At 44.8% G+C, this 25,132-nt stretch overlaps 2 protein-coding genes across 8 annotated transcripts; both read left to right on the plus strand.

Moving 5' to 3' along the window:
• Window positions 1-10,264: 10,264 nt before the first annotated feature.
• Window positions 10,265-15,559, plus strand: LOC109747825 (uncharacterized). 2 transcript variants are annotated; one of them, XM_040404537.3, is made up of 6 exons: window positions 10,265-10,407; window positions 10,498-10,718; window positions 11,877-11,987; window positions 12,069-14,314; window positions 14,876-14,948; window positions 15,092-15,559. In XM_040404537.3, the coding sequence occupies exons 1-6, from the start codon at window positions 10,311-10,313 to the stop codon at window positions 15,239-15,241; spliced, it is 2,898 nt and encodes a 965-aa protein (XP_040260471.1). In that variant the 5' UTR covers window positions 10,265-10,310; the 3' UTR covers window positions 15,242-15,559. The 2 variants fall into 2 exon arrangements, with proteins under 2 accessions (XP_040260471.1, XP_040260474.1); XM_040404540.3 differs by lacking the exon at window positions 10,265-10,407 and having other exon boundaries at window positions 10,496-10,718; window positions 11,890-11,987.
• A 3,049-nt stretch (window positions 15,560-18,608) lies between these two features.
• Window positions 18,609-23,118, plus strand: LOC141042482 (casein kinase 1-like). 6 transcript variants are annotated; one of them, XR_012205486.1, is made up of 11 exons: window positions 18,609-18,892; window positions 18,967-19,064; window positions 19,357-19,481; window positions 19,960-20,051; window positions 20,887-20,930; window positions 21,348-21,468; window positions 21,563-21,626; window positions 21,706-21,813; window positions 21,897-21,944; window positions 22,239-22,293; window positions 22,433-23,118. XR_012205486.1 is itself a non-coding variant. In XM_073510937.1 (10 exons), the coding sequence occupies exons 6-10, from the start codon at window positions 21,607-21,609 to the stop codon at window positions 22,521-22,523; spliced, it is 306 nt and encodes a 101-aa protein (XP_073367038.1). In that variant the 5' UTR covers window positions 18,609-18,892; window positions 18,967-19,064; window positions 19,357-19,481; window positions 19,960-20,051; window positions 21,348-21,468; window positions 21,563-21,606; the 3' UTR covers window positions 22,524-22,808. The 6 variants fall into 6 exon arrangements, 4 of the variants coding, with proteins under 4 accessions (XP_073367038.1, XP_073367037.1, XP_073367040.1 ...); XM_073510937.1 differs by lacking the exon at window positions 20,887-20,930 and having other exon boundaries at window positions 21,706-21,718; window positions 21,818-21,944; window positions 22,433-22,808; XM_073510936.1 differs by lacking the exons at window positions 22,239-22,293; window positions 22,433-23,118 and having other exon boundaries at window positions 21,706-21,985.
• The last annotated feature ends 2,014 nt before the right edge of the window (window positions 23,119-25,132 follow it).

Below are 25,132 nucleotides of genomic sequence, written 5' to 3' on the forward strand. Positions count from 1 at the left end.
TGCATTAACACAGCACCGAGACCTTGAAGAGAAGCATCACAGAAAACTTCGAATGGTTTGGATTCGTCAGGAGGAGTTAAGACAGGAGCTGTGACTAGTTTCTCTTTGAGAGTGTTGAAAGCAACGTCACACTCAGGAGACCATACATACTTCACATGCTTCTGGAGGAGGTTGGAAAGAGGCTTTGCAATCTTAGAGAAATTCTCAACGAATCTTCGGCAATAGCTTGCAAGACCAAGAAAACTGCGGAGCTGCTTGACATTCTGAGGAGGTTCCCAATTCACAATTGCAGACACCTTCTCAGGATTAACAGCGATGCCCTTGGCAGAGATGATGTGACCAAGGTAAAGAACTTCATCGAGCCAAAACTCACATTTGGAAAACTTCGCATAAAATTGATACTCTTTGAGTTTGTCGAGCACCAATCGCAAATGTTTGGCATGATCCTTCTTATTCTTGGAGAAGACCAATATATCATCGAGATACACCAGGACGAATTCATTGGTATAGGGGTTGAAGATGAAATTCATCATCCGAGAGAATGTTGGAGGAGCATTGACAAGGCCGAAAGACATGACAGTATATTCATAAGAACCAAAACTTGTTCTGAATGCTGTCTTGGGAATATCTTCTTCACGAATGCGAATCTGATGATAACCCATACGAAGGTCAAGCTTGGAAAATACTTTAGCACCTTTGAGTTGCTCGAATAGCTCATTGATGTTGGGAAGTGGATACTTGTTCTTGATTGTCTTCTTGTTCAATGGACGGTAGTCGACACAAGTCGTTCCGTGCCATCCTTCTTCTGGACAAAAAGAACTCCACAACCCCATGGAGATGAACTCGGTCTGATCAAACCCAGACGCTCTTGTTCATCGAGCTGTTTCTTCAATTCCTTCAGCTCCTTGGGTCCAAGCTTGTATGGACGCTTGCAAACGGGTTCAGTGCCCGGCTCAAGATCGATAACGAACTCAACTGGCCGGTGAGGAGGCATACCCGGAAGCTCTTCTGGAAAGACATCTTGGTACTCACAAATGACTGGAATTTGAGAGATGGCATTCAATTCGCCCTTCTCATTGAGAGAAAACAACCGAATGGTTTCATCATGAGCGGCATAAATGATAACATCATCAGAAGAGTGTGTCAATTGAATTTCCCTGGCAGCACAATCAAGTTGAGCCTTGTGCTTAGAAAGCCAGTCCATCCCGAGAATAAGATCAATATCCGAGTCACCAAGAACAATTGGTTTAGACAGAAATTTATAGTTTCCCATCTTGATGGAAACATCCGGGACACAATTATTAGATGTCATTTGCTTACCCGGGGACACAATCTTCAACGAAATAGGAATATTTTCCGTCACAAACTCATGCTTGGCAACAAAAGGTCTTGAAATGAAAGAAAGAGATGCACCAGTATCAAATAAGACTTTTGCAGGAATATCATTAACTGAGAGATTACCCATTATCACATCAGTAGATTCCTCCGCTTGAGCTGCATTCATCATGTTCACCTTTGCAGACTTGGGATTATGCTTGACCACTGCATTGCTGGAAGATCTCACAGGAGGAGGAGGCGGAAGGCGCCTTTGGTTGAAACATTTGTTAGCATAGTGACCTTTCTGCTGACATTTGTTGCAGGTCACCTCTGAGAGTTGACGATGATAAGGAGCATTCGACTTTGGAGCTTGATTCTGAGACTTGTTCTGATAGCCAGAGTTGGAAGAGTGGGAAGATCCATGGCCACCTTTGTTCTTCTGCTGGTAAGGCTGGCGAAACGGAGGAGGAGGAGGCAACCAGAACTTCTGTTGCTTAGCAGCCACTAGTGAGGAAGAAGAAGACTGAACTGCGTCCCTGACTCCCTTCTTAGAAGCCTCACACTTGAGCTGAGCAGCCTCTTGCGTCAGTGCCATATTGTAGAATTGATCAAACTGAGTAGGCTCAACAAGAACGAGAGCTAACTGCAGATCCTCTCTAAGGCCACCTCTGAAGTGATAGATCATGCTCTTTTCATCAGGAACGTCTTGTTTAGCGAAGCGAGCAAGTTTCTGAAACTGGATGTTGTATTGATACACAGACATGTTGCCTTGCTTGAGATTGCGGAACTCCTCACGCTTGCTCTCAACAACACTTTGTGGAATGTGGTGCGCTTTGAAGTCCCGACAGAAGTCAGTCCAAGTGATCACACGACCTCCTCTGGAATCTTTGTATTGTTGATACCAATCAGCAACTTGGTCCTTGAGCTGAAAAGAAGCGAACTTGACATAGTCCTCAGGCCTGACATTGCTACATTCAAAATGCTTGTTGATGTCCACGAGCCAATCATCGGCATCTGTGGCCTCGGCACAGTAGCTGAAAGACTTGGGCTGATTTGCGAGAAACTGGTTGAGGGTAGCGAAGTGAGGCTGATTGTTGCCTTGACCTTGATTCCCTTGATTGCCTTGCCCTTGGGTGCGATCTTGCAAGAGTTGCAGAATCATCCGAGCATTGGCGTTGGTAGCTGCCATGATAGCTTGCCATGCCTCCGGAGGCGGAGGTGGTGGCGGAGGGTTCGCCTGACTCCCTTCATTGCGTTCCGGATTCTGACGCGTTGGCGGAGCCATCCTGAAGAGGGTGACATCCGTTAGCATCTTGATAGACAAATAGACAAGTTGAATCAACGGATAGAAATTGCAACATATAGTCTTCATAATAAACATTCGAACGAAGGTGAACGAATGAATTCCATAGTAAATCATCACACTTCCATTAAGTTGAGAAGCCACTTAGAAAAAGGTATGGAATCAACATTTGACTTCGAAGCAACTCGAATACCACAATTCAAAACAAAACAAAGTACTCCCTCTGTTCCTAAATACTTGTCTTTCTAGGCATTTCAACAAGTGACTACATACGGAGCAAACTGAGTGAATCTACACTCTAAAATATGTCTACATACATCCGTATGTGGTAGTCATTTGAAATGTCTAGAAAGACAAATATTTAGGAACGGAGGGAGTATTGGCTTGCAGAATAAGCCGGAACAAACATATGATAGAGATTTCGTCCGAAGTTTTCATGGTGGGGCCCACACGGGCTCGATCGTACAACACCATCATGTACAAGGCAGTGCACATGACATACGAAGCGTCCTCGAGTCGGCATAGCCAAGGACTCTTTAAGACACTACGAGACGACTGTAAAACCAACCGTGGAAAGGCGGACCACTAGACGTCGAACCCCAATCTCATATCATGCGTCTGTCTGAAAGATATCCTAGGAGCTACTTGAATTCCCACTTATAAACTCCCGAAACTTTCTGGTTATGCAATCTGGTGTTGGGGATACAGGGGACACAAAATATATCACCCAAACTAGCAATCCCTAGATCCAGCTGTATCCATCCGTCAACACATAACCAAGAAACCTTCGGAAATCGTGTACCTCAACCTTCGAAAAGCATCCGTTATACGAGTTATGGCAATACTCCCGAACTCCCGCCCCAGTACTGGGTGGCGTCGAGGTGATCTCACCAACAACTGCATAAAAGAGATTTCGATGTCGGCGAAACTCAGGTATTCCAGAACTGCAACGATAAAATTGTGACGACAACACCTCGGAGCTCAACTCCCCGGGACACTGCCACAACCCCTAAATGTCAGGAGGCACCAAGAACAATGTTCTCGTCACAAAACCATCGGAACGATTCCAAGATACCCGCGTGATCATAAATTTTTTTTAGTGAAATTTGAGGAGAGAAGAGTCAAAACTTCTACGTCAGGAGACCTCACCAGAGCGACGAAGGGACTGAGGAGTAAAAAGAATCCTACTCTCCGATATATATAATCCTAAGACTCAAAACATTTTTTTTCTAGACTCAACAACGCCAGCGATTCGATCAAGCAGGGGGCTCCTAAGTCGGGGATGGCTCTGATTACCAACTTGCCACGCCCACGATGCGGCTATATCTCCCACGTGTCGAGGCACGACTTAGAGGCATAACCGCATTGTGGTATTGTCACAAGAAGGGTTATCTTCACACAATCCCATGTAATGAACAAGAATGGGATAACGAGAGTTGGCTTACAATCGCCACTTCACACAATACATAAATAATATTCATACATCATCCAGAATCCACACATAGACCGACAATGGTCAAATCCAAATGAAAAATAAGATAACCCCAAATGCTAGATCCCCGATCGTCCCAACTGGGCTCCACTACTGATCATCAGGAAAAGACACATAGTAACGACCACGTTCCTCGTCGGACTCCCACTTGAGCTCGGTTGCGTCATCTGCACTGGCATCGTCGGCACCTGCAACTGTTTTGGTAGAATCTGTGAGTCACGAGGACTCAGCAATATCACACCCGCGAGATCAAGACTATTTAAGCTTATAGGAAAGGATGGTGTAATGAGGTGGAGCTGCAGCAGGCACTAAGCATATATGGTGGCTAACATACGCAAAAGAGAGCGAGAAGAGAAGCAACGCAACTGTCGCGAAGCTAGAAATGATCAAGAAGTGATCCTGAAACTACTTACGTTCATGCATAACCCAAACCGTGTTCACTTCCCGGACTCCGCCGAGAAGAGACCATCACGCTACACACACGGTTGATGTATTTTAATTAAGTCAAGTGACAAGTTCTCTACAACCGGACATTAACAAATTCGCATCTGCCTCATAACCGCGGGCACGGCTTTCGAAAGATAACACCCTGCAGGGGTGTCCCAACTTAGCCCATTATAAGCTCTCACGGTCAACGAAGGATAAACCTTCTCCCAGGAAGACCCGATCAGTCTCGGAATCCCGGTTTACAAGACATTTCGACAATGGTAAAACAAGACCAGCAAAGCCGCCCGAATGTGCCGACAAATCCCAATAGGAGTTGCACATATCTCGTTCTCAGGGCACACCGGATGAACACTACGTACAACTAAAACCAATCCTCGAGTTTCCCCAAGGTGGCGCTGCAAGTGGCTCTAGTTTGGACCAGCACTCAGAGGAACACTGGCCCGGGGGTTTAAATAAAGATGACCCTCGGGCTCGCGAAAACCCGGGGGAAAAAGGCTTAGGTGGCAAATGGTAAAACCAAGGTTGGGCCTTGCTGGAGGAGTTTTATTCAAGGCGAACTGTCAAGGGGGTCCCATAAATCACCCAACCGTGTAAGGAACGCAAACTCAAGGAACATAATACCGGTATGACGGAAACTAGGGCGGCAAGAGTGGAACAAAACACCAGGCATAAGGCCGAGCCTTCCACCCTTTACCAAATATATAGATGCATTAATATAATAAGAGATATTGTGGTATCCCAAAAATATCCATGTTCCAACATGGAACCAACTTCAACTTCACCTGCAACTAGCAAAGCTATAAGAAGGGCTGAGCAAAAGCGGTAACTTAGCCAAACAACGGTTTGCTAGGAAAATGATGGTTAGAGGCTTGACATGGCAATATGGGAGGCATAATATAACAAGTGTTAGGTAGCGCGGCATGGCAATAGAACGAGCAACTAGCAAAGCAAAGATAGAAGTGATTTCGAGGGTATGGTCGTCTTGCCTGCAAGGTTCTCAGAGTTGTCGAAAGCTTGATCCTCGTAAGCGTACTCAACAAGTTCCTCGTTCGCGAACTCGTCTCCCGGCTCTACCCAAAACAAGAACACAAGCAATGGAACCACAATCAATCACGGGAAATGCACAAGCAACATGATGCAATACATGAATGATATGCAAGATATGATATGCGATGCATATGCGTGCTTCGGAAGAAAAAAAATGAAGAACAAGGCAGTAACTTGGCAAACCAAGCATGCCACTGGAAAGATGAGATGATTTCGGTTGCAATCGATATAAAGATCACCGGAAACGGATGCACGGTTTGCAAATGGCAAGCAAAACAAGAATGACACGAATCTGTGATTAACAGCATGATAGCACTTAGAATACATCAAGAAACTATGCTACAGCACTCCAACATAGCAACAAAGCATATGGGAGTAATTTACAGGTGATGCTTGACAAAAGATGAACACTGAGCTACGGCTAGATCACAACACAACAGGTTCAAACAAGCATGGCAAAAGTGCAAAAGATATTAGGTTCACAGACTTGGTGAAATTACTGGACATGGCTGAAACAGCATCAGGTAGCAATGTTCAGAGCACGAAATCAACATGCTACAGGAACTTAACATAGTAAAACAAGGCATAGCAGTAATCTACTAAATACATATGACAAAAGTCCCTTACTGACCATAGGCCAAAAAGGACCAGAAGATATGATGGCAACCATGTAAACATAGCAAGTTTCGTTAACAGGTTTCAGACTTAGCAGAAAACAGAGAATGACAGAAACAATAATATGAAGGCATCGTTGTGAGCTTGATGCACTCATCACAGAGCAATGTATGACAAAAAAAGAACACCTACAGCAACATGGCATGTTTATGAAGCTATCCATGGCAAGAGCAAATATATAGCATGTATGAAACAACTACAACAAGCTTGGCAAAATTGAATATCATGTTAAGAATCTGCCAGAAATATTTTATAGCAAAAGTAGAGCAAGATTGAGTCATTCTATGGCACTCCATAATTGCAAACAAGGTCATGGATGGATCAGCTATAACAATATCTACAAAACATCCTTACGGAACATCACCAAAATAACCATGGATCTCTCTGTAGCCACATGGATATATAGCAACAAAATAACAGCAGTCACAGACTTGGTAAAATTACTCTCTGAATCAGAAACATCACGAGGCCTAGTTTGCATGCTTGTGCTAGTTACCACAGAGATCACAAAAACACATGGCATACACCTCTGTAAATATGGCATGGCATACATCAAAACACATGTAGAGCTCATGCCCATAAGATGCACAGATTAAATGAAACAAAAATAACAAAACCCTAAGTTCTGATAAGTAACAACAGTTAACAACAACTAGCACTCTTGCACCAGAGATTTGGGCATCAAGATGGACTCAAATGGACATGGCACAATGGAACAAAATGAAGAGCATCTCGAGGCGAACATTTTGATATATTACACGCACAAAACGGAGCTATATGCAGAGAGTTATGATGCGATGAACATGAGTATGTATTACAAAATATTAGGACTTACAGAAAATCGAGAGGGGGAGAAAGTCAACCCTAGCACTGGATCTGGATCGGGCCGGCCGTCGAGGCGGGCGACGGAGCTCGCCGGAATGGAGGAGACCGCGGCGGCCGGAGGAGAGGAGGTAGACGCCGGCGACTGCGGGCTCGGGGAGGCGCTCGGGCGGCGGGGCAGCGCGGAGGAGGAGCGGCGACGACTCGGCGACGGGCGGCGGCGAGGCGCGGCGACGGGTGGCGGCGAGGCGCGCGGCGGCGGCGGTGAGGCGCTGGAGGCCGGGCGGCGGAGACGGGCGGCGGAGCACGGGGCGCACGGGCCCGCGGGGGTCGGCTGCGGGCCTCGGCGGGCCGCGGCGTACGGGCGGCGGGTGCGGCCACGTGGCGGACGGTGGCTGGCTGCGGGCGGCGGTGGGTTTCATCCGGCGCGGGACGGACGCGTCCAGCGCGTGGAGGGAGAGGGTTAGGGTTTGGACTGTGCAAAAAAATCGGGAGAGACACATATTTATAGGTAGAGGGAGCTAGGAGGCTCCAAATGGAGTGCGGTTTTCGCCCACACGATCGTGATCGAACGACCGAGAGCATGGTGGTGACTTAGAGGGGTTTTGGGCTGTTTGGAGGGGGGTTTTGCTGCAACACACAAACGGACTTTGCGGTTACCCGGTTAACCGTTGGAGCACCAAACGACCTACAAATGGAACGAAACTTGACAGGTGGTCTACCGGTGGTATACCAAGGCCACTTGAAAAGCCTCGGTCCATTCCGAGAACGTTCAACACCCGCTCACGAAACGAAACAAGAGGGGTGCGCCGGAGGAGGTGGGAGTGTCGAATTGCAAAACGGACAACGGGGAAAAAGCTCGGATGCATGAGACGAACACGTATGCAAATGCGATGCACATGATGACATGATATGAAATGCATGACATGAACAAAATGCAAAAACGAAGACGAAACCCAACCACGGAGGGAATATCATAACACATAGCCGAAAATGGCAAGAGTCGGAGTTACAAATATGGCAAGTTACATCCGGGGTGTTACAGGGGCGTCTCGATGTTGCCTCGAGAGAGTTGGCGCCTGGAGTGTGGTTGGTGTTGCGGGTCAGATCCAATCTGGTGGCAGTCCCTGATGTGGATGAAGGCCGACGCGGTGGATCTGGCCCTTGCACGGCATGGCTGGTTGCGGCTGCTCCACGTCTGAGTTGTCGGTGGTGGTCGCGGTCTCTCGGCAGTGTGGGTGGGGGAGGTCCATTGCTGCACGACTTCAACGACAATTTGTGGTGATGGCGGTGTGAGGCATCTTGGACAGTGCTTCCTGAAACCTTGGAGGAGTGGAGATGCGCGGCATTACGGATGAAAATCCCGTTCGGTTTTGGTCGGGCCTGCGGTGATGGAACCCGTGGGTATCGTTCCCCCTTCGTGGAGGCGTCACCGAGTGTGTCGCAATTTTTCTCGCTTGCTTGGTGTTGGCAGTTGTCTCCGGGCGAAAGCCTCGATTCGATGCTGGATCGGTACGATGACGGCGTATTCGACATCGTCCCTCTGTTGGGAGCATCGTGCCAGGAGACATGGAGTTCCTATGTTGCGGTCCTCCGGTGTTCGCCGCTGCCCTGATCGTTCTTCTCAGGCCTATGTACGGTCGTCGATGGTGAATCCAAGATGATGCCTTCCTCGAGTCGGATCAAGTCCTGCCATCCTCTTGCCACCTCCTTAGGCATCAAGGGGGGATGGTCGCGTCAACAAGAGAAGCTTGGTGGGAGCTGACGTTCTTCGAAGGAGACCGATGTTGATCGAGAGGCGGCGAGGTTCTTGGTTTGGGTAGGCTCTTTTGTGTTGTAGTTGTGTTGTCATGGGTGGCTGCTGTTTGACTAGCCGGATATGGAGTTGTGCTATGCTTATTGTTCGCGGCGAGTGGTAGTCGTCTTATACTTACAATTCTCTTCTTTTATAATGCTATGGTATACAATTTGCGTACTTTTGAAAAAGTATTTCAGTTCTAAAAGAAACTCTCTGTATATTGGTCAATGGCCACCAGAAGAAATAAAAGGTACTGCCAAGCATGCCGAAAAGTCCATTCTGCACCCGAGCTCATATGCTCCCGCATGAATAGTAAAATCGAAAAAAATTCAAAAAAAATCAAAAATTCCAATTTTTTTTAAGAGAAACATTAACAAAAGTTCTAAGTGCCTGCAAAAATTCATCATGAAATCACATTTCTGTAAGGCGTGGCAAAAAAAAAAACAAATTCAGTGCTTCAAAATGCGTTTGAAAGTAGCTTTTTTCAGAGTACTGTTTTTGTTTTTTTGCCACGCCATCTAGGAATGTGATTTCATGATGAATTTTTGCAGGCACTTAGAATTTTTGTCAATGTTTTTCTAAAAAAATTTGGAATTTTTTAAATTTTTTTTGATTTTTAAATGAGCTCGGGTGCAGATTAGCCGCGTCCCAAGCATGCCTACTTCTTCCGTGTAAGGTTTTAGTTGCATCCAATAACTGTATACCAGATTCGCCGCCAAGGTTTCCATCATGGCGCTACGGATCGTGGCACGACTCTACCACCAAGTTAATTAGAACGATCGCAAAATTCGCGAAGCTACTGCCTAAATTTGATCGACTGGTAACAGCCTAGAATGAATTAATCATCAGTGAATTAAGAATCATACCATATTCTCAATTAGGAGAAATCGGAAGTATGTAGTACTACTAGAGAAAAGATTACGACAGTAAAAGTTTGGAACACGCACTGTGCCTCTGTTGCTGTGAGTGCCGGCCAATCGGCCGCCGCCGCCGCGGTGGAGCGTGCCCGGTGCCGGCGAGCCCGTGCCTGCCTGACGACCAGGACGAGGCGAGCGCCGATGTGAAGAGGAGAACCTCGGCTGTCGGCGGCGGCTATACGGCAGTGTACCAGATCGCTAACCCTTTTTATTTTATTTTTGATTAGAATAATTACCAAATCCAAAACTGTCTGCCCGCGCTGTGCGGAATTCTTTTAGCCCAATAGGCTGTAGCCAGAACCCTGGCTCCCCCCTCAGGGCCGGGCCTGGGGGAATCTCACGCTACTGGGCCGGCCCACTTACGGAGAAGTAACGAAATGACAGCCCAGTCCGTGCCACGGCCAGGCGCGCTCGGTTTGATCTGCTAAAGAAGTGGAGCATTTTTTCTTCTTTTTTTGCGGTTTTGCCCCTCAAACTCCTCTGGGTCTCTCAATGCCGCCCCCTCCCTCCCCCGCCTGCCGCTTCGCCGCCCAGTGGGTGGCGGATGCCCTCGCCGGCGACGAGGCCCTCGACTTCTCCCTCATCAAAGGTATTGTCAACACCGTGAGAGGGCCCTCTGCCTATTCCGACCACCTCGACGCTTTCAGTGATCTCACCTAGGGTTATCGGTGCTCCGCAGCGCTGGTGGGCGTCTTGCCGGAGTCCCTCGCGGGCGCACCGGAGGAGACGCGGGAGCGGGTTGCGCTCCGATGCCTGCAGGAGGTCGTCTCCCTCGCCGCCCCGGGCGAGGGCGAGGGCGAGGGCGAGGCCGCGGCGGCGGCGGTGGCGGGGGGCGGCGGGACGCTTAGGGTTGATGCCACACGCTCTTGCGAGGAATTGCTGACTGAGTTGCTCGGACAGGTATGCAGCCCTTTTGTTACCACGTGCATTCTGGTGGTTCATAACTTCAAATTTTTGGTTTACCTTTTGTCATCACTGGAATAATACTTGTGTAGTAAAGTGATTGAAATTTGGTTCAGGCACAAAAGTATAGCAAGATGGAACACACCGTCTCTGCATTTGCTCCTAACTAATGTGTGCTAGTTAGATTAAGTCTTGTCGATGCAAAGTCAGACCACAACTCATAATCTTAATTCCTCCCTTAAAGAATGCAAAACATACGCATTCAAGGTTGGTTCATCCGGTGGCCGAAATGTAGTCCTTGCAGTTAAAAGTTGGAGATGACGGGCTCCACTATACAGCAAATCAGCAATTGATTCCATGGGTGGTGCTTGTTATTTAGTTTTGCATTTCTTCCATAGGTGGTAGAGTTATGTTTTCACTGATTCATAAAGTGATTGTGTTTAGGGACAATAGCCACGAACATAACAAGAGCATACTTTGCGTATTGTTTGCAGTATGTAATAACATGTGTTTATCAATGACTCAAATATGGCAGCATTCTAAATTCTGACAGGCATCTCATTTTTGGTATTTAGTCAACAGTAGTGGGCTCTTGTGAGGCTGAAAGCAAGCATACACCTTTAATATGTTATGTTCTCTGTGGGGAACTTATCTGCTTGTACCTAATGAGTTGTTCATTGATCCAGTGCTGTAGTTCACCAATGTTGCTACTTGCTAGGCTAGACGATGTTATTATTTGAGCTCATGTTTCTTGTGATATGAAACATGATATATCCCTTGGCAATTGTGCCTCAAGTCCTTCCAATTGCCAACGCCCAACAGACATTACCTCCGCAAAGGGTATTCTAGCAAGTTATACGTTTATGATGTCCCTAAAGATCATAACAGCATCACTTTACAGTTGAATATTTAAATTCTTTAACTTGTGTAAGGAGCAGGGATGCCATGTTAGATATTGCACATCACATAATTATGCATGTTTCTAATGGTTTCACATATCCGGTGCTCTTTTATGATTACCTCTCCTTATACCTTGGCGAAACAATCATCATATGCTCTGGTGTCTTTAATTTGTGGTAGCTAATACATGCTGCTATTTAGCTAGTGTCCAGATGTTTTTGAGTTTTTCGCTTTACATGAATGTAATATCTGCAGGTTGCTTGTTCAGGAAGCTTGGAGAAAGATATGCTTCCGCCTTTTAGCAAGGATATCCAAAAGTTTATATGCATCAAGACACCGGCTTTACCAGAAACTTCTTTTGAGCTGGTATGTCAAAAAGGTTATTCTCAAAACTGAAAATAAAAGGACTCGCTTCACGTATGATTAATCTTCTTTTTTTATGTTCAGCTTAGAGAAGTGAACACAGACATCGCGTGTATGGTCCCACCGCCCCCAGTGGAGAAGGGTGGCAAGAACAATGGCAATGACCAGTCATTGCCCAGTATCAACCCTGATCATCATGTAAATGCAGAGAGGCATGGGGGCCCTAGAGATAGTTCTGATTTTCAGCGAGAGAGTGTAACCGATTTTGTCAACGGAACTTTCACAAGAAATGTGCAGAAGGATCCTATGGTGCCAACTCCCGATTACCGTGAACCATCTACGCTGTACAGTAGGTGTTACGACCGCCCTCAAGAAGATACCATTGGTGTTGGTGTCAGTGTCAGATCCGCACAAACGAGTCCAAGTAGTGATAATAGAAACAGGTCCATTACAACTGAGCCTGCTTCAGCTACCTGCAGTGCTGCTTTGCTTCGAGGTAATACTGAACTTATGTCAAAGCAGGTTGCGGCGGAGACTACCATGTCCCAAGAAAAGAGTCCAACTACCATTCTTCAACGAGAATCCTGTGGAGACAAGAACAAAAACTCATTCCACGATAATGATGGAGAGAGATCACATGGTAATGGCACCAACATTCATTTATCAAAGAATCTCAGCCATGAAGGATTGACCATGCAGGCTACGGTGGCTCCAGATTCTGATAGAAACACTGACGCTTTACTGGCAAATACATCTGAAACAAGATCCTTGCCTGAGTTTGTTGCTGCAGATGGTACAGGCGTAATTGCAGAACTACATGGCAGAAAAACTCGAAGGAGTTCACCGCAACATGAGAGCAGTGAGAAAGCAAGTCATGTTTTGGATGAGGGTAGTGCTAGGATTGAGCCAGTGGAAAAGGATTCTGGTCATAATGAACGGAATCTACGAACTGCTGGTGTTGTACCTTCTGTTAGCTGCAACGGGGCTGTTCAAGGAGATAAATCTGAAACCAACATTCTACAAGAGAATGCTACAGGGCCTTCTAAATTGTTTAAGGAGAAAAATGATAAGGTTCTTCTGGAAGTCAGTTGTGCTGACAAAGCCAATCCAGCACTACATGATGATGGCACCATCTTGGAAAATAATACATCCGATGGTAGGAAGACTGCTCTAGATTCTCGCTGCAATGCGATGGAAACATCAAATGTGCACCGCTCCAATGACAGTCCCAGTGGGTTTGCAGCCGCTTGTCTTCTATCATTGATGGGCAATATGCTGCCCTGTAGTCAGGATAAAGATGCCAATGGTTCCACTCAGGACTTTACGGAACAAGATTTGTGCATAAAATGTGGTAAAGATGGACAGTTGCTGAAATGTAGCAGCTGCTCATTAGTTTCTCATGAAAGCTGTTTTGGGTCATCAGTGACATTTGATGTTTCTGGCCAGTTTTATTGCCCTGTATGTTTCTATACTAAAGCTAGTGAAGCATATCAAAAGGCTAAAAAAACATATTTGGAAGCTAGGAAGAACCTATCTGCTTTCCTTGGCACAAACCAATTCCCAAAGGAACACCATGAACAATCTACTGGAAAACAGCAAACAGCTACCAATAGCAAGGATCACTCGAATGAGCATAATACATCCAAAAGGCAAGGTCAGTCTGAAGCAGATGACCTTTCTCATAAGGGTGAAGAACCTGGTGAGCAGAGGAAAAAGCAGAGAACAAATGATACAAGTGATGTACATCCTGAAGAGGGTCAGCTGAATGGGTGTGATGCTTCCAAAAGGCAAGGTAACCATCAGTCCGATACATATAATCTTTCTCATAAGGAACCTGGTCAGCAGAGGAAGCAGAAAACAAATGCTACAAGTGACGCTTGTCCTGAGGGCGTAATCGCTGAAAAGGCATCTTTTGGTCTGAATTGTGATATTGCACCCAATAAAGATTGTGTACTCCAAAATAAAAGAAAACAAGTTGAGCAGTCTGTGGAAGGTGCAGAAGCCCATGAAGATGGTAATGGCAATTCATTTTATGATGCGCAACATTCATCTCAGAATAGATGCAGTCCTGTTGCCAACCAGAGTGTTGAGGCTGAAAAACATGACAGTCTTACAAATTCTCACGACCCCAAAAGTTCCGATGAAATAGAAGCCACGTCTTCAAATAATTCTGGCCATCGGTCGTCGCCTCCTTGGCGAAACATGAGACACCACAAAGCAAGATCCCAAGAAAAGGAGACAGTGGTATCTTATAATTCTAAAAAAGCATTGCGATGCCAGGATCAGCAGATGCCTTCACCATCAAGCAAACGATATCAACCCAAGCGTTAGTAAGTGTTAGGAAGGAGCTTCATAAGCACTTCTTTCCCCGATCATATTCTTTGGAGTATTTAAAAATATCTGACTGGTTAACCTATAATTAAACGACATTGAACATCTTCATTTAGACTTGTGATAAGTAAATCTCTATAGTCGATCTGAGATAAAAAACAGCTGTAGGGTGGATGTTTGTGAGACCGAACTTACTGAGTTCCAGTGCTCTTGCACAAGCACTTTCTATTATTTGTTCAGCACCGTAGATAGTATGATGCTAATTAGCTTTGAGATGATCAAAACTTTAGGAGATTATATGTCTAATCGGACTTGCCACTCCATGCCATGATATTTGATATAGAGGAAAGTCAGCATCTTTATTCAGGGTCAATTTCAAATCCGCAAGAGCTTTTGAGAATTCATGGTTACAATGAAGTTACATATGTGATAGTGAAGTTAGACTCTATTTAACTGAATATGTTTTCCAATTATTGTGAAACTTTATATATTTGGAAGTGTACATTATAATAGCGTCTGCTTTTGTAATTCCAGAAACTGAGCCATATCTGTCTTTGCAGCTGTAATTCTCTTGCACCACCTGGAAGGCGCCCAAAGCTCTGTTGGACAGAAGAAGAAGAGCAAGCTTTGAGGGTATGCATACCCCAGGCTGTTAACTGACATTACTGATGCTAAAATCTTATGCCATCTTTTGCTAAATTTCCTGTTTACTAACGTGTATGTAGTTGTGTTCTTGCTAGCATGCTAACATCACACCATTGGCTATTCTGATTCAGGATGCAATGTTAAAGTTCACCCCAAAGGATGATGCACCAATTCCGTGGACTCAGATATTAGAATATGGCAAGGATACATTTCACAGGTCACGCCTTGCGAGTGATCTGAGAGTCAAATGGAGGAATATGAAGAAAAAATCAGGATCCTAGTACTGATCAACTTTTGCCTCAAAAAGGTACTGGCCATCTGGCACCTAGTGCAGCTATCGTGCCATGCTTGCGTAACCTTTCATTCACCTCTTCGAGCCAGCTCTTGTCCATTATCTTGTAAGACTGTACATAGTTTGTAATGCTGGCTTCTGCCCCATGCTCCTGGATGAAACATGTAGATTGCAAGCATTACATCTTACTAGGGGGCTTCATAAGCCTCTGCTATCTGTTAGTCTGTTGTTGTGGGTATAGGGTTATGTAAAAAAACTGCATTTTTTTTCCGGCAAATAAGCATATAGTCACCGTCACAATTTCCAATAGGAAAAGGCCACTACACCATCTGGCACCTAATGACAAAACGAAGTTCCAAAGACAACACCAACAGGTCTTCACACAATTGTGCCTATTGGCCACAACACAACAAATGTTGAGAAGTTTCAACCTGGTCATGAAATGAGCACATAGGATTACCAGACCATTTTCCTTCCTCATCACCTCCCTAGTTAGGGGAGTATCACCAAAGAACTAGCCATGGACAGGGGTGCGTGGGAGCTAGCTATCCATGTGCCAGAACCATGAGTTGGTTGTGAGATCTTATGGGTTTCATTTCTAGCCTACCCTACTTGTTTGGTACTGAGGGTTGTATCACCTCCCTAGTTAGAACAATATCTTGGAAGAACCACCACAAGAACATTTGAATTTTCAATGGAATTTCGGCATCCCTAATCCACTTATAATGACCCCCAGCCATGTTACTCTCCAAACATTCGTACATGGATTTAGTAGTAAGAATATATTTCTTGGCAAAAGCCCACCATATCTCATCAGGATTAGGGTCAAGAGGAACGGTACTAGTAGAAACAGACAAAGTGTTCCGTTGCTGAGCCAAATTAGGAGACAATCTCCTTCTGAAGGAGGCAGTGTCAACCTGCTGAATATTTTTTACAGCACACTCAGGTTTTATCGCAAATACTGAAAAGTTGAGGGAATTGTTCACACATGGGAGGTTGCCTATTCAATGATTTTTTTGGAAGTATAACAATATTACTAGGGAGAGGACTAGTTAAGGGAGACAGGCAACCGTGCCCAAGAGGCTGAGATGTTCATGTATGCCGGCGAGCTCAAGGCCACCTGCACGTAGAACAATTCCCCTGCTGGAAATGACTAATTCAGGCAAATATGGTGTGCTGGTTATTTCATTGTACTGTTATTCTTATAAAGGATTACCAGTCCAGCTTCTACTGTGGAGGTCCTGGATGGTTGATTTCAATCATAAAATAATAATGTTTATTTGGCTGATAGATGTAAGAAAATAGACTATCTGACAGTATGGTTTGTAAGAGTAAAGTGCACCAGAGGGACTTGCAAGGTGTATAAGTTGTCAGGTGCTTCTTATTACATTTACAGGTATATATGTATGCGAACTTGTATAACTGAGTTGACAGCTTACTTGGCAAGCAAAAATTGCATACACCCCATGTGGACAACAACTTAATTAATGTAGTCAAATATATAACAAAACATTCTAATAACTATACCAGAGTTTCCAACTAATTTTCCTCAGTTTTAATTCATGACACAAATACCCTAAAAAAAATTCACGACACAAATTCTCATATAAAGTTGGGTGGGAATGGGTTAGCTACTTCCATGCAGGGACATGTGAAAGGCTCCGCAATCCCCTGTCCATGTTGTCCTCAAACTTGAGCTTGCATAAACCCAGAAGTTATATATTATCAATTTATCGCCAGCAACTAACGGTGTTGGGTTTTAGATCTACGTTTGCTTAGAGGCCCAAATGTGAAGTTCTCTTATTCGAGGCACTCATGCATGTTTAGAGACCAACAGTGCACCTTGCTCCATTTCTAGCTAGCGATTGATTTTTTCTAGCACTACAGCACAATTTGATAGTTCACTACAAAATAGCCAGCAAGGTCTCTCAATACGAAAGTATCCAGTAAGCTAAATGTGCCCAAAAGATTCAAGAATCATTAACTTTAGAACAATGTAGCATGTTCTACTAGTAATACCATTAAGTGAGGTTATTGGCCAAGTTTAATTGACACAGACCTAAAGTTAAACTTGATGAGAAACTGATGGCAGATTATGTTGTCATAAAGAATATTAGTAATAGGTTATGAATGAAAACTACAATAAAAGATGGTAAACCGCAATCATTACTGTATTTTTGTCTGAAAGGATTGAGCATCCAAGACTCTTGTGAATCAGGTAACGCAAGCTTTTCTGATGACTGTTTGTTGGGGTAGGAAACCTTTTTGGGTGGGTCGCAGAAGCCATTTTTCACAGCAACCAAGGCCTCCCAGATGTCATTAAATGGTTTTGATTAGTTTAATTCCAATGGCGAATGTTGTGATTTGTTACATCACTTCCGGTCATTATTGATTTTCCATTCACTCTAAACATGTAGCCCATAATTTTGTGGACTGCCGCTAAACGACGTAACTAACCCAGTTGTTTGATTTCCTTGGAAAGTGCTTCTTTTAAGGGATGCCACAAAGTTAAACCTTGAACTTCAGTACGTGACAAAAAAACATATTTTAGTTACTACTCCCTCTGTATCAAAATATAAGATGAGGGAGTATTTGCTTCTTAGTATCTCTAAACAAAATCCACAACAATAAACTACGCGTGATGGGCGCCCTCTCGCGACGTCCACGTCATCACAGGCATACTGTGCCTGGCAGCCAATCACGAGAGAGGTTCGCGCTGGCCAGTGGGGCACTTTGTGTCCTCTGCTCGCCTCCTCATTCGCTCTCTCTCTCGTTTACTCGTCCTGGCGGCTAGGGTTAGCGCGGCCGCCGCCCCATCTCTGCTCGCCGCCGCCTCTGCTCCATCGGCCCATTCCATCACCTCCGACACCGGCCACTGGAGAAGGCGCCCCCCTGAGACCCTCTTCTTCCCCAAGCCTTCTGTCCTCGAGTTCCAGCCGACGTCCATGGTGGTTGCAGAGGAGGGGAGCAAGGGGATGGCATCGAGGAGCTCCGCCCACTTCTTCGCGCCAGCCACCGATGCAGCTCTGCCTCCATCCCCACGCTTGCAGCGACGGTGGTCCACGGCGCCGTCACCATCTTCCTCGGCAGGAGTAACGCGCCCTACGCTGCTCCGCTGTTGCCGTCAAGCGCTGCTTCGCCTCTGTCGTCCCAACTCAGCCATCGCTGGAGGCCTGCACTTCCGTATTCATCTTGTTCCTGGAAGGTTCATACGACAGGTTAGTTCCTGTACTTGAGGGTTCCTTTAATCTTTATCCCAAATTAGTTGCAAGTAGGCCGTGAATGGATAGCATGGTTCGTTGGATGTATTGCTTGGGGATAGACAAATAAATAAATGCCAATGAGATGTTCTTTGTGTTGGATTCGTTGGATATTTTTTCCAAGGAGGTTGTTGCCGGAGGAAACTGCTAGCAAATGTGCAGGCTTCATAATTGGAACTAGCGCGCGCGAGGAGCTTGACTGATTGATTGTGTCTTGCAAGAGTCATGGACCACGAAGGTGCGTCAGGTGACGGGTTTGTCGCTCTGCCCGGGTGCGCTCAGGACGGTGCTCCTGTTGTTCTTGTTTTTGCTCCGGTTGATCTTTCCCATGCAGGCAGTTCGTATGACTGGAGCTGTTGCTTCTTGTTGTGCTTTTTAGGGTAAGCTTCTCTTTGTGTTTTGATTCATGGTGCTGCCGCCTGTGTATTTGCTGATGTGCTTTTGTGTTGCTCAGGTTCCTGTGAGGTGAGCTGGTTGCTTGTTCTCATTCCTGGGTCGGGCAATGGGTGTTCCTTTTAGTTTCATCTAAGTTGAGCTTCGTCTGCCATTGAGGTGCGGTTCATTCTCTCCATGTATGCATGTGCTGCTCCAGTGCTGTTTTATTAGTTATTTTTGTGGTTGGTTCATGCTCGTCACAACTGTTATTCATCACACATTTGGTGGTCGTCTGCAATCTCATGTGCCCTTTGTTTTCGCCTTTGATTTAATATTTCAATTTATAATCAGTGAGTCTGCCTTTCTGATCGCTCTATTTTTAATCAGCTCTAAATTATTAAGGGATCTGTCTTTTAGTATGCATATGTTACAATTGATCAAATGCCTAACTTTTGAATGGCATGAGCAGGTTCATGTACTACATGTGGAATGGTCTCAAATCGCTATGAGAATATGATGGATGGGCTTGACTGTTGAAATTCAGTTCATTGCTGTAGAGTGGCTTGATGGGGACAATAAGTCCAAATGTGATGGGTAAGTCCTATTTACCGCATCTATACACTTCTGTTGCTTAGTAACAAATTTTATAGGCTCATATTTTGATATAAGATTTAGAGATTATCTTTCTTTGCCATACATGTTATGCTTAAGTTCATAGAAACAAAAAAAAAAACTTTTCATAAAGCCATACAGGAACCAAAAAAAAAAACTGAAACCCTTATAAATAGCAAAAGAATGACATCTAAATCTGTACATACAATTTTGGTAATCTCTTCTATAAACAATCTGGATGATTGTTTCAGTAGGTTAAAACTCTCTCTGTTCTTATTGCTGCTGTACACACCTTGCTCTGTTTTCTTTCTTGGTTGAATTTGCAGACCGGGACACACATCCTGCTACATCCCAAAGTTTTTTTCCTGATATAATGATGCTGAAAGAATCAGAAAATTCAGAGTCAATCCTGATATAGGACACTTTTTTGAATTTTTGCTGTTGGTGGTCGTCGTCGCAGCTCCTTCCCTCCACGTCGAAGACCTTATGGCCGAGCTTGTCTCATGGTGGTCGTCGAGCTCATCTGGATTGCGGCTGTATGTGTGCAATTTGGTATGAATATCGCCCTTCCCTGAGTCTCCTACCCACCATGGGAACTTTTGGCACATATTCGATCCAGATGCATGATTATTGTTGAGATCATTCGATGATTCTGTTAGCACTTTAATATGAACCTCTCGAATATTGTTATGATTTTGTTAGCACTACCATACGCTGATTAGGTCACTTGTTGAGTTATTCCAGAATCTATTATGCTCTTTTGCACAGAGTTTCTTTGGTTGAAACTATCAGCTGTGCCTATGTTTAATAATTCTAAAATATATCAATATATCTGCTCCGTCTAGAGAGGATAGGGGGCTGCTTGGGCATGGCGCAGCAGGGCATGTCAATATAGTTTGGAGTCTGGGAAAGGGAGTGCTCTGCACCTAGGTAAATTAGCAACACGTACTCCTACTTCTCAAAATATGCATGTTTGGAGATTAGTTTTTATTTTCTTAAGATCTCTATAGAATTTTTGTCTGGATAACTAAAAGTATTTGTTCAGAGTACTTTGATTTCTTAAAATTTTGGTCAATCAAAGATATATTCCATTTTGTTTCAGAATAGGATGTACTTTCCTTACAGGATAGACAACATGGATAAGAATGTGTACATTCAAGCTTAAGGCTTTGGACATGTTTTAGGATACATTTGGTCCCTTTGATTGTGGCTCTATTTTTTTTTCATAGCAAGTCTAGCAGGGTGTGCACAGGTTTTTGCAGAAGCATAATATAGATGGAAATGTGACAAGAGTGGAGCTGCCAGTTGGGTTTTTAACCTACTTTTGATCTTGTGTAACTACAAACTGTCCAGTCCCACAAAGAAGTTAAATCTTTTTTTTTTGCAGAAAATTGACTATAAGTTGGCTTCCATGGACATGCATTTCTCAACGTATGATATCCTCCCGACTCTGACTGAACTATGTTTGATGCAAATTCAGACATGCTCTGCATTTTTTGGTAGGAATTTTAAGCTCTAAAGACATAATTAATCAGAAGAAAAAGAGATCCTTCTGGTTTGCTAGCAAAAATATTTCTACACTAACTGATGCAACTGCTGGCAGATAGCAATGCGGGCTGCAGAGATCGTCTGCGTAGCTCTGCGGGCGTTGATGTTAATCCTGTCGAAGTAGCCGTCACAAACTCCAAGAATTGTTTTGACTTTGCGCTCATGAAATGCTTTTTGTCTTCTTTTTTTTATTGATCCGAAGACAGGGATCAACTGAACTATTTTTCAGTTTGCATCCTCTGCTTTTTCACAGTTCTTTCAGGATTTGCTTATTCACAAATTTCTGTGCTGTTTCTGCAGGCATTATTATGTCACCTTCAGCATTGGGGATCCGGCCAAGCCTTACTTCCTGGGTAGCCCAAGTTTGGTTGACTGTTGGTTGTGCAGTCCTTTATTCTGTAACTGTACCTTGACTCCCAAGGCATGCAGTGTCATTTGTTTCTTGTAAACTTGTCTTACCTTTCATGCATTTGTCTGTTTAGATATTGTAATATGATTTTTTTGCTTCTCCGTAGAACAAAGCAGGAGGTATGGCATGTAATCTATTGGAAATGTGTTGATGTACTTCTTAAGAGGAAGGTTGTTGACAATAACCACACGTAATTTTCTGGCATCTCTGCCTATTCTCTGTACTAACACATGCTGGTGTTGCTGTCAGTCTTCCATGGCAGGTCTGAAAGTTGGGAACAGAAGCATAAATATGAGAAAATCAGCGAAAGAAAAATTGCTACCATTGAGGCATCTTCTTAATTGTATTCTCTTACCTGTAGGTCCTCTGTCATGAATATCCCACTGAATTTGCATCTTATTTCCATTACTGCCGCTCACTGCGCTATGAAAATACGTCAGACTATCAGATCTCAAGAAATTGTTCGGAGGCTTTTTTTATTGGAGAAGGTGAGTTTTTCTTTTGCATGGTTTGAACTTATAATCATTCATTTAATTTATCGGTTAATGATTAACTGAGGTTTAGACACCTAAATGCTGCAAATTTGCTCTCTGTCTTGAACTCTTGACACACCATATTTTCTGCTTGCAGGGTTTTAGTTTGATTATGTTTTTAATTGGACGATTCTAAAGTATATAGTCACATATGACCACGGTCACTACATTGCAGTTGTTCCTTCTTTCCTTAATTCTGCACACATGAAGACTTATGTCTTATTGTTTGCTCCTTTCCGTTTATGTTAGGCCCCGGCGGCAGGGCAAAGCTCTGGGATGGCTTCCATGGCAAACAGACAGTCAGGTGCCGTATATTATCCATCTCATGGTGCATTCTAGAGTATCTTATGAGTTATTTATATGTAAGATAGTAAGTTATTATCTGCATGAACATCTCCGAGATGGCACTTCAACTCAAGTGTCTGCTCCTTTCTCTCACACAGCTACGATGCTACCAAGATTAGTTTGTGGCGAATCAGTCATATCCATTATCTGATGATTATGCACACAATAGCTTGTCTTCTGGGTGCATGACGCAAGGCCTAACTGATGGAGTTAGGTTGTCAGTAAAGCAGTCATATGGAAGCAGTAGCTTGTCATGTTGTCGATATTTAACTCAGGTTCAAACTAGTGATGAAAGAGGCTATTTGACCTCAACTCCGTATATCCCATCATATCATTATTCATCTCTGGCAAGTCCACCACGCAATGCTCACTGGAAGGATGGTTACAACATCAACTGCGACCAATGCAAAGAGATTTATGCATCTGAGCATCAGAGTTTAAACAAAGGAAAATCCGTTACACCTCCAGAATCGACTCGACTCAGCAAGGTACTCCGGATTACCTTGAAGCTCCTGAAGTATCAGCAAGCTTTCATTAGAAAGAAAGCTTTACTCTGACCACATCCCAATCACTGATTGTCCTGAGCACTTTGTAAAAGAACAACAGAGATGTGATTTCAATCGTGATGGCTCAGTCTCACCAGGTCTTGGACATGAAAAATTAGTTCATACAAGTAGCAAACAAGTCAGCCCAATGTGTAGGGCCAACATAGCACCAACACAAGTCAGCCTAATGTACACAACAAACATGTGCACTGCTTTAACAGAATTTTGTTGTTGTATCATCTGGGCTGCCTGTCTTCTCTCTAAATTAAGCCTACTTTCATACATACACATTAGCAAATACGACAGCTAGATTAGTGTGCACAATTTCACCTCAGTGTATGTATTGCGTGCATCGAGGATTGATGTAAAAGGCAGGGAAGTCCTCCCTTTTTGGGAAGGAAATTAGATGACTTGTGTGAAGAAATGGGGGGGCCTTGATCTACTAATGGACCCCAAAAGGCTTCTTCTGCACAAGAGCCCAGTGAGGAGGGGGGATCAAAAGGCTTGAATAAGGACTGGACAAAAGGAGTTAAGAGGGAAGTACCAAAACCAGCGATCGATCAATCAATCAATCCAGCAAGTCAAATGTAGTAGGAAGGAGCAGCAGCGCCCACATACATACATGTTGACTAAATTGAGCAACAGAAGGAGGAATGCCTACATTGCGGCCTACGTGCACGAATAAAGGCCGTAGCAGCCGGCATGGCCCATGCCGATTAATTCCGAGGTTTATGGTGCTACGTGGCCTCCTCCCTCCCTGGCTTCGCTCGTACTGTATGTTATGCATGCTCGCTTTTGAGTGAGGTTGGGTGATCGGGCCGGCGTTAGTTGGTGGTGGCGCCGCGAATGAAGAAGAAGCTGCTGCTGCTGCCGCCGCTGCTCGAAAAGCCAGCCGAAAGCGACCCCGGCGAGGCCAGCCGTCTACATCCATCGCCAATCATATCTTCTCCTCGGAGTAAAGACGACCAGCCCGCACCGCACGGCTGGCGGGAACTGCGACGGTGCACGGGTAAATCGAAAGGCGTGTTTGAGTGTTTGAGAGCCTGCGTACAACGGTCTTCTCGTCCATTTTTCTTTTTCTTTTTGGACATGTTAAAATCTGAACGATAGATTTTTGGCGCTAAAAAAATCTGACGATCAGAATTGCCGTACGGAGACAGATAAAATTGTCATGCTTCTTTGTGTGTAGAATTTGTCAAGTTTCTGTACTAGTAAAAATTGCCATGTAACATAAAAAAAACAATAGAAAAATTCTCATGCTGCAGCGATTAATTGGCACGCGCTCGATGATCAAGATCTGACGTCTGATTTAGGGCATCTCCAACGCCGGGTGCTTGGAGAGGTGCCAGGATTCCTTTCCTATTGAATCCTTTGTCGTTCGGCGGTTGAGGCCGCGCCGGGCGCTGCGTTGAGGCAAAGGAGGCATCAGGCGCTTCGCTCCTTCGCTTACATGCCCTAAGATCAATGACATATTATCTCTGTACTGAAATACTTGTAGTTGAGGGAACTTGTACTAGTTTCTCAAGCGACAAGTATTATGGTACAGAGGGAGGGAGTAGGACATAGATGTGCTTTAGCAAAACTGTTATTATATTGAAGCCCTCTTCTTTTGACAGTGAGTTCACTAGAGTGCTGCGCAACTCTGTTCCATTTTGATGAGTTTATTATTCATGTATTTATGCTACGAAACTGATACTACATGGTGACCGCGGCGGCGTCGATTGGGCGGTATGCTTGGCCACCTGCAGAAAAGGAAAAGAAAAGGAAAAAAAAGATTGAATGCTCGGCGAAAAGATGCAGGTCGGTGGGAGGATCGGCGAGATGAGGCAACGTGGACGGACGGATGGTACGTACGGGGCGACGGACGACGGTGCCGCTGCGGCGTGCACATCCTAGGTCTAGGTAGCTAGGGCGGCTCCGTCGTTGACCACGTACTCCCTCCGTCCCATAATATAAGAGCGTTTTTGACACTAGTATAGTGTAAAAAACATTCTTATATTATGTTGGCGTGGACTCTTGCTACCACGTAACAGTACGTTGGCGTGGACTCTTGCTCGCCTAGCTTGGCTAGGCATGGCCATGGGCCGGCGCCACTGACAACCTTGCTCCAGCGATAGTACTAGCAATCGCGTTTATTTGCTTGCTCAAGTGCATGCGTAACCGAAGGCTCTTCGTTCCTGTCGACTTCGATCCGAGAAGAAAGGCTCGATCGACCGGGTGAAGTCGAGCTGCGGCTGCAGACGGGTCGACGCA

The sequence above is a fragment of the Aegilops tauschii genome, chromosome 3 (assembly GCF_002575655.3).
Source record: "Aegilops tauschii subsp. strangulata cultivar AL8/78 chromosome 3, Aet v6.0, whole genome shotgun sequence".
NCBI lineage: Eukaryota > Viridiplantae > Streptophyta > Magnoliopsida > Poales > Poaceae > Aegilops > Aegilops tauschii.

What these genes read in the sequence shown, in the direction of transcription:
- LOC109747825 (XM_040404537.3), top strand. Translation starts at nt 10,311, where the DNA reads ATGCCGCCCCCTCCCTCCCCCGCCTGCCGCTTCGCCGCCCAGTGGGTG. An exon ending in CGACTTCTCCCTCATCAAAG is followed by an intron (nt 10,408 to 10,497) that starts GTATTGTCAACA and finishes GGTGCTCCGCAG; the next exon opens with CGCTGGTGGGCGTCTTGCCG. An exon ending in CGATATCAACCCAAGCGTTA is followed by an intron (nt 14,315 to 14,875) that starts GTAAGTGTTAGG and finishes CTGTCTTTGCAG; the next exon opens with CTGTAATTCTCTTGCACCAC.
- LOC141042482 (XM_073510936.1), top strand. Translation starts at nt 19,454, where the DNA reads ATGGGGACAATAAGTCCAAATGTGATGG. An exon ending in GGCTGTATGTGTGCAATTTG is followed by an intron (nt 20,052 to 20,886) that starts GTATGAATATCG and finishes TTTTTTTTGCAG; the next exon opens with AAAATTGACTATAAGTTGGC. An exon ending in ATGGACATGCATTTCTCAAC is followed by an intron (nt 20,931 to 21,347) that starts GTATGATATCCT and finishes CTGTTTCTGCAG; the next exon opens with GCATTATTATGTCACCTTCA.